At 58.7% G+C, this 8,487-nt stretch overlaps 1 protein-coding gene across 1 annotated transcript; it reads right to left on the reverse strand.

Annotated features, from left to right (window-relative positions):
* Positions 1-1,201: 1,201 nt before the first annotated feature.
* Positions 1,202-8,202, reverse strand: SYT2 (synaptotagmin 2). Its single transcript, XM_040985227.1, has 8 exons — positions 8,022-8,202; positions 7,050-7,216; positions 5,997-6,116; positions 5,439-5,606; positions 5,028-5,195; positions 3,590-3,707; positions 2,751-2,884; positions 1,202-1,858 (listed from the first exon to the last, which is right to left on the reverse strand). The coding sequence occupies exons 1-8, from the start codon at positions 8,197-8,199 to the stop codon at positions 1,652-1,654; spliced, it is 1,260 nt and encodes a 419-aa protein (XP_040841161.1). The 5' UTR covers positions 8,200-8,202; the 3' UTR covers positions 1,202-1,651.
* Between the last annotated feature and the right edge of the window lie 285 nt (positions 8,203-8,487).

Here is an 8,487-nt window from a genome sequence, read left to right on the forward strand (position 1 = left end):
GACCACAAAGCCCAGCCTATGCATCCCCACCCTGTCCCCCACCATTTTCAAAAGAAGAGAAAGGGTTCTCCAAGCCTGACTCTTCTCAACAGCATCCTTTTCTCAGGCGCCTGGAGTGGCTACAGCACCCCACATCGGAGGAGACAGGAAGTGCTGCTGTTTTGGCTGGGCAAGAAAGAGATTCCCAGGCCTCTGGAGGCGCTGTGAGTTTTCTGGGGGGAAGAAATGAAAAGAGCCTGAGGGCCTACTGGGGGGAACAAAGGGGCCAAAGGAAGGAGGGCAAAGAGTGGGTCCTGACTCTCCCACCCCGCTGGAGGGTTGGCAGGGACTCGGTGTAACATGACTGACATATATATGGCTTTTTATCAATGTCAGGGACAATAGGTTCATGGGGGCTGGGACATGACCGAGCATGGGGCAGACACCCTGGCCAGTCTCCACCCAGTGAATGCCAGCTTGGGGCCTCCCAGGCTGCTGCAGCTGCCCATGAGCCTGTCGTGGAGGCATGGAGGGCGAAGGTCTGAGAGCCAAAATGGTCGCCGGGGACCTGCAGGGCTGTCTGACCTTCACCCTCCCTTTGTGCCCACCACCCCTCTTCTTAGCTGGACCTCAGAGGCACTCAACACATGCCAATCATCCACTCCAAGTTCTCCGGCTCTGGACAAACAAGTCTGCAGGCAGCACTGCTCCTCTTAAAAAAAGACGCAGAAGCGAACACATAACAGGGAAGGCAAGGGCAGCAAAGGAACCGCCGGACAGGGCTGGAGGCAGGAGGCGGTCCCTGCGCTGCCTGAGGGGCGGGCAGCTTCTGTTTTCCGCTAGCTTGTTATTTATGAACAGGGACACCCTGGGACCCACAGTACCCGTGGGCGTCTGACCCATACGGGAGTTCATTCCCCCGGATGACCCAGACGCATGCTTCGGGGACACTGTGACCGGCAGGGAGGAGCCCAGGCAGCATCAGGGATTTGGTCCCAGTCCTGGATGCACACCCACGCCCCCAGCCTGCTCCTCCCCAGCAGCCACACGCTGGCAGAACAGAGCTGCCTGCACCCACCCCATACCTTAGCCCTGCCCGCCAGCTGAGAGATGCCCACTTCGACACAGAGGACTTCCTTCACTTCGGGGTCTCCCATGAACTGACCCCGCCCACACAGCTTCACTGTCCACGGCCGCACTCCAGGAACAAGAGCCTTCAAGGCAGACACACAGACACAGCCACGCACCCGCATCTACCACTGGCCTGTGGGCTGCAGCCCCTGTCCGGAAACAGGAAGTGCCGCCATGTTGTGGGTCTGGAACACACGCTGACAACAGGAAGTGCTGCCATTTTGTGCCAGTGGCAGGCCTGGGCAAGGTGAGGCGTGAATGAAGCTCTGAAGTGGTGAGGGGGGCTCAGTGACAAAGACATGCAGCTGGCCGCTCCTGGAACAACCAACAGAGCCAGGCTTCTCTGTCACCTCTCAGGGGACTCTCCTCACTCAGCCATCCAAGGGAAGAGGGTATTTAAAAAGAGAGAGAAAGGATGGGAGGACAAGGACACAACCACAGACGGATGGGAACACCTCTAGGTCGCATAACTGAGGTATTGAGAGCTCTGGATCTCGTCAGGGTCCGTGAAGGGCGAGGCCCTGGCCACCGCCGCTGCCGCCTACTTGTTCTTGCCCAGGAGCGCATCCACCTCCTCCTCAGGCTTCAGCGAGTGCCATTGGGCAATGGGCCTCCGCGGGTTGGCCAGCATGTCGGACCAGTGCCGGAGCTCCGTGCCCGTGGCATTGCTGCCCACAAAGATCTTGCCAATGGCTTCGTTCTTGCCCAGCTTGTCGTAGTCTAGCACGGTGACCACAACCTGGACCTTCTGCAGAGGAAAGCAGGGCAGGTGGGGGAGGGTGTCAGAGGGATGAGATGGCAGGCCAAGACAGGGCTCTCATGGCTTCAGTAATTCCCCCGTCATACTCCAAATGACGGGCATGGAATGGCCACCGAGCACCTTGGACTCCTCCAACTTGGGCTCCTGTGGAATCTGCATTTACCAGCATTTCTAGGTTTGTTCTGGGCTTCGGGGGCTGTGCAGAGCACTTGGCACCCAGAACAAAGTGAACGTGAACTCCACACCTAGAGAGTTCCACAGACACATCACTACCTCCTAACCCAGAGCCGTGAGAGCAAGGCTGGAGAGACAGACACGCCATCAGGAAAGGCTTCCCAAAGGAGGTGACACTGAACTGGGACAAGAGGGCTGAGGAATTCTCCAGAGGAGAAGACCAGGAAAGGAGTCCAGGAAAGATTAGCCTGGGGGGAGAGGGGGACCGGAGGGGCACACATCTGGTGTCTGCTTGGCACCTAGCGAGAAGCACAAGACGGGCTGGGTGGTGCTGTAGATGAGAGACTTAAAGTGGCAGGGGTGCTCTGAGACTTTTCACAGAAACAGTGGCTCATGTTTCAAAAAAAAAAAAAACATCCTGCAGGAAGAGGCACTGGGGACAAGGGGTTTGGTGGCAGCGAGGGACTGGTCAGGAGCTGCAGGGACCTGGAGCAGGTGGGCGGTAAGTACTGAGGGTGGGAAGGCGGAAGAAGAGGGCACCCTGGCAGCTGACTGCCTTAGCACTTGCTCACCTGCCCCCCAGGTCCCACCTGCCCCACTGGCTCCCTTCCCCCAGGGGCTGTGGACCAGAGCAGGCCCAGCTGTGCTGCTTGCTTTGCCTCCCCAGCTCCCTGCCTAAGCCCCCAGCCCTGGTTCCCCCACACACCTGAATCTGCTCGAAGGGGATCTCAAAGCTGAAAGATTCGTTGAAGTAGGGGTTCAGGGTCTTCTTTTTCACTGTTGTCTTCTTCTTCTTGAGCCGTTTGCCATTCTGCATCAGGTGGATCTTCACGTAGGGGTCTGTGGAGGGAAGCAGCCTCAGCCCCACCTCCCAGTGTGTCCCCACCCTGCAAGGCCACCAAGGACCAAGGCCAAGGCGCCACCGGCTTCCAGCGCAGCAGGGAGGTTACTAGGGCCTGGCGGTCAGCTCTGAGTGGCAGGGTTGGGGTTGCTAGGAGCAGGTGCATGGGTGGGGTGGGAGGACACCAGAGGCTGAGGAAGGACTTGGGACTCTGCACAGGGGAAACTGAGGGGATCAAGTGGTCTCATTTGGGGTACATGGGGCAGGAGCCCTCACACAGGACTAGAATCCACATACAGGACTGGCCTCTGAGAAGGCCAGAACAAGGGGGCATCCTCCCAGAGCCTGCTGCCTCTCCTAGGCAGCTCGTTGGAGAGGCATGCTTTAGGCTAAGCCTTCCTCCAACTTGGCTGGGAAAAGTCAAATCCTACAATAGCTAACCTGGCAGATAAAATCTCTTTGGGCCCTTCCCCTATGGCCCATGGTCTGTGGCCAGAGTGCTCAAGGAGGCAGATCAGACTGAGGCTAGGGAACTCTTGTGGAAGAGGGGCTGGGAAGCCAGAGCCTGGTTGCCCCATGGGGAGACATCCTGGTTCCCCAGTGGTAAAGTTTTCTCCTTGATTAGTGGTGCAAGATTGCAGGGTGCTCGGGTCATGTCTGGCTCGCTGGTGCCACCCACCGACCGCCAGGAGCGCTGCACGCACCTGAAAGGCCGCCCACGTCCATCTTCTTGAGATTCTTGGCCTCCAGGATGCAGACAGTGAGTTTGCCGGCTGTGGGCACGTAGCGCAAGGAGGTGCAGATGTCGCCGAGCTTTTCCGGCTGCCCACAGAGGAGAGGGAATGAGGCCTCGAGTCATTGTAGTCACGCCCCTGCCTCTGGCGTGGCTGATCCCATCTTGCCAGGACCCTCCAGCCAGACAGCGATTGGCCCTCCCCTTCCCGCCCCCACAGCCTCAGTCTCCTGTGCCACCTCCCTGATGACTGTGGCGTTGGCTCTTCTGCTGCACCTCCGTAGGCTCTCCTCTTCACTGTCATACACACAGTGACCAACCAGAACCCGGGGCTCCCAGAGAAGACAGCCCAAAGTCACATGACAACTCCAGGTGGGAGCAGCATGGCAAGGGGGACTCCTGACCACAAGGGTATCCACATTTCAGAAGCGCAGGTTAAACCACTGCCTGAGACACCTGTCTCCCATTGGGAGGACCTGGGTTAGAGCCCCAGTTCCCTCTCCATTGCCTGTCCTGCAAAGGCACCTGCTGGGACACAGCAGGGAGTTCTCAGGCTGCTGCCGCTCACATGGGAGACAGGATGGAGTTCCAGTTCCTGGCTGTAGCCCCCTGCAGGCTGCTGCTGGTATCTGGAAAGTGAATCAGTGGATGGAAATTTTGTCTCTCTGCCTTTCAAATAAAACAAGATTTAAGAAAGTTTTAGAAGACTTAATTGGAAGACAGAGTGACAGAAGGAGAGAGAGAGAGCATTCTCCCATCCACTGACTCCCTCCCCAAATGCCCACCACAGCCAGGGCTGAGACAGGCAGAAGCCAGGAGCTCCATCCAGGTTCCCCACATGAGTGGCAAGAACCCATGTACTTGAGACTTTGTCTTCTGTTGCCCAGGCTCTTTAGCAGGAAGCTCGATCAGAAGCAGAGGTGGGATTCCAATATGGGATGAGAGTGTTTCCAGCAGCAGCGTAGATGCTGTACCACAGTGCCTGCCACCTTCAGTTTAATGAAGTTCCTGGAAGTGCATTCCCCACCAGTGTTTCACAGCACACTGGTCATGGGGCGGTGAGGGAGGGCTGAAGCAGCTGCTGGGGGACAGGTGCCCATACTGGGCATCCTGGAGAACAGACATGATCTTTCTGAATACAGCAACCAAGGCACAAGCCACTGGCCTGGGGCTGAGCAGAACCTCGGCTCCCCCCAAGCCCCAGACTGTGCACCTGCTTTATACACACCCCTCATCCACAGCTGGGAAGAGCAGCGCCCCCATGGAGTGGGAGCAGCTTGCCCAAGCTCAACAGCTGGGCTGCTTGGAGCCAACACACCCTAAGCCACGTCATTGGCCTCCAAGGCCATCTGCCCAAGAGGTGGAAGGCCCAGCATGCCACTGCGTCTCTCCCTCGGCCTCACTCTCACCTCCTCCTTTTCGCCACCCTGCAGGTCTCTCCACTCCTCAATGGGCTGGCCGAGGTCCACTGTGTTCATGGGCACCTTGACCTCTCCGATAATATCGTGTTTGGAGAAACGGTCAAAGTCATAGATGGCCATCACCAGGGTCTTGCCTCCCAGCTCCTGGTAGGGTACCTGCAGGACACGAGGGGGTCAGAAGGGGCCAGAGCAACTGGAGGCTGGCCAATATGCCCACGTTTCCAGCCAGCCCACAGGAGGGAGTGAGAGGGCAAGAGGACCCTGGGGACCATGTGACTCTCATGGAGGCACCTGCAGCCTGCCAACATCCCAGGCTGGGCTAGTTCTAAGCCTCGGCCTTCACTAACGACTGAGCACAGGTGCAGAGGGCGCAGTGGGCCAGGCAGGGGCTGGCGTCACCTTGAAGGTGAAGGTCTCATTGAAGGCAGGGTTCAGTGTCTTCCGATGCACTTTGGTCTCGTATTTCTTCTTCTTGTCTGGAAGGAGGAAGACTTTGACGTAGGGGTCTGAGGTGCCCCCCATGTCCAGGGCAGGTAGCTCAGCAGCCTGCAGGACACCCACGGTCAGCTGCAAAAATGGGAAGAAGGGGCCTGCAACTCAGCACTGCTTCCATGCCGAACCTGGCCCCAGAGCCCACCCAGCCACCCTCCCCCACAGCAGGAAGACCAGGCAGGCAGGCCTCCATCTCCATCCCTGGGAGCTGGGACAACTCAAGTGGAGATAAGAGACCGATGTGTCCAAGATAGGAAGGCAGGGCCACAGCAGTGGTCCAGAAACCTCCTCCAGTGCAGGCTGAGGCCACGCCAGGGTCAGCTACCCAGGGTGTAAGCCCTGTGGTTTGCAACCTGCCAAGGTCCACGCGACAAGCCGCCAGCCCCCCCGCAAGGAGCATCATTTCTCTCCTAGTCCCCACCCCCAACATATGCTGTGCTCTGGCCCCGCGTGAGCCCCACACACCTGGTTGGCTTGGAAATCGTAGTCGAGGGAGAACTGCAACTTGCCCAGGTTCTCTGGCTCTTTTTCCTCCTCTCCCTCACCTTCCCCTTCGGTCAAGCCTGTCTCTGCGTCGTCGTCATCCTGTAGGGCTGGGGGAGAGGTGCGTGGGGAAGAGAACAGCCTGGATCCACCTGCTAGTCCACGCCCACCTTAGAGCCGCCAGTCAGGGTGAGTCAGCAAGGGTAGCTCTGCCCAGGGTGCAGCCTCTCCCAGCCCAATAGAACCCCCAGGCAGCCCCTGGAGCCCGCCCTGCCTCAGAAGACGGGGCTGGATAACAGGTGCTCCGCTGAGGGGATTGGCTTCCCAGGTAAGCTCCTCCCACGGCTCAAGCCCCGCCCACGGGCACAACGTACCAGGAGTGCAGTCCGGAAGGACAGGAGCAGGGTGAGTTGAAAGGTGAAAAGAGAAGGAGGAGAAAGTGATCGGATAGAAAACTGCAGTTTGAAGCAGCCCCCGGGTCACAGCCACGCGCGACCCCCTTCCCCGACATGCACACGTGTGGCAGGTTGCCTCAGGGCCTTGTGCACGCGCATTCCTGCGTACAAGACCTGCCATCCTGTTTTCTTGCAGGGTATCCCGAGTGGGAGCTTCCTCCCGGTTACCCCCAGTAGCAAACCAGGGGACAAGTGACGCCCAGCGGGGGCTGGAGGGCAGGCTAGGAACTTGAAAGGACAAACTATGACCATCAAGGGCAACTCTGCCGGCACCAGCACCCGTACTAAATTGCCGAATGACTGGGGCCCGAGTCCATCTAGCCCTGCCTGGTGGAAGTTGACGGATGGCCGAGGACCTCCCTCCTACTCCACCAGACACTTCAGGGCCCACGGAGCTATTATCTTACTATCCTCTCACACGAGTGGACTGCCCTGTCCCATCGACAGCTGGGGACACGAGGTCACCCCAGACCCGCAGTCTCCAGGGCGCACATGCTGCCAGGCTATGGGCATCCTGAAGCTCCCGGCTTCCCCTGACGGCAGCTGCGACTCCCCGGCAAGGCCCATCCCCACAGCCCACCTGGCCGCCCTTCATGTCCTTCATGTTCATGGCGTTCTTCATGCCCTTGCCCTTCTCCTTCTTGTTCTTCTTCTTCTTGCAGCAGCACTTCTTACAGATACAGAAGCAGCAGGTGAGGAGCAGGAGGCCGGCGACCACGGCAATGGCGATCAGCGCCCAGGGCGGGACTGCCCACAGAGAAGAGAACCCCCCATGCTGTGGTCAGCAGTGCCAGCTTCGTGGCCCCTGCCCCCTCAAAGCACCAGCAATGATGGGTTGTGACCATGACCACCTCCCCAGGCCCACGCTCCACACTGTGTGACCATACCGCCATGCGCCGTGTGCATGAAGGCACATGCTCTTTGCCACCTATGACTGTATGTTCTGTCCATGTGAGCACCTGGTCTTGTGGACACAGCCGCTAGCTAAGAGGGTGAGCGGTGGCACACAGCGCATCCTCTGGGCTCTGAGTCCTGCCTTGCCTGATTTTTGGAGGCCTGGCCCTGGCAGGGGGAGATGGGTGGTCCTTGCCAGACCCAGGGGTGGGAAGGGTCCCTGCACCCCAACCGTTACACCACTCTTGATGGGGCTGAGCAGGTACTCTCAGAAAACTTCCTGCAGCTTTGGCTGCACCTGGAAGGCTGGGCTGGACTGGGCAGCTCTAACGTGCTTGGACCTGGGCATGGAACCGCTGTGTTCTGCACCCCAGCAGGGTGGCCTCACCCCTGTACACTGAGTCTGCCATCTCCTACATAGTGGAGGCTCTTGTTTCCCACACCCCATCATGAACAATGTCAAGGGCTCCTGAAAACCAAGAAGGTACTTCAGCTGAGAGCACTGTTCCCTCCCTTGGGAGGCTGGGCCATGGGCCCTGACGCTCCATGCTCTGTCTTTCCTTCTTAGCAGGGCTCCCCAAAGAAGCCACCTGTACCCAGCCAATCACACCCCTTGGGCTTGGCCCAACCCCGCCCTCCTGGCCCTCAGGAAACTCACGGGGTATTTTGTTGATCTCATTGAAGAACTTGTCCTTGATCTTGGCAAACATGTCCTCCTGGCTCTCCCCGGCACCCCCACTCTCGGTGGAGTTGTCCACAGGACCAACCAGCATTGTGGCCGTGGTGGTGGCAGGTGCCACGATGGGCTCCTGGTTCCTCTTGAAGATGTTCCTCATGGTGGCAGAAAGGATGTCTAAGGGGAGAGGGGTGGCACAGATGCAGACAGCTGTATCGCCAGGACCGGGGGAAGCTGCCCATGTCCACTACTTCATTTGTGTGCTCCCAGAGCAGTTTATGCCACATGGACAGTGGTGGTAAGGCAGCCACAGAGCTGGCATCAAGCTCCCCGTGGCTGCTTTCTGGCTCCTGCCATATTCAACCCAAGCAACAAAGCCTTGGCTTCACACTGTGCCCACTCAGCAGGTGGGGAGGCACAGGCTCAGAGGACCACAGATAGCTTTCCC

The sequence above is a fragment of the Ochotona curzoniae genome, unplaced genomic scaffold, assembly GCF_017591425.1.
Source record: "Ochotona curzoniae isolate NIBS_2020 unplaced genomic scaffold, NIBS_Ocur_1.0 contig_430, whole genome shotgun sequence".
Taxonomy (NCBI): domain Eukaryota; kingdom Metazoa; phylum Chordata; class Mammalia; order Lagomorpha; family Ochotonidae; genus Ochotona; species Ochotona curzoniae.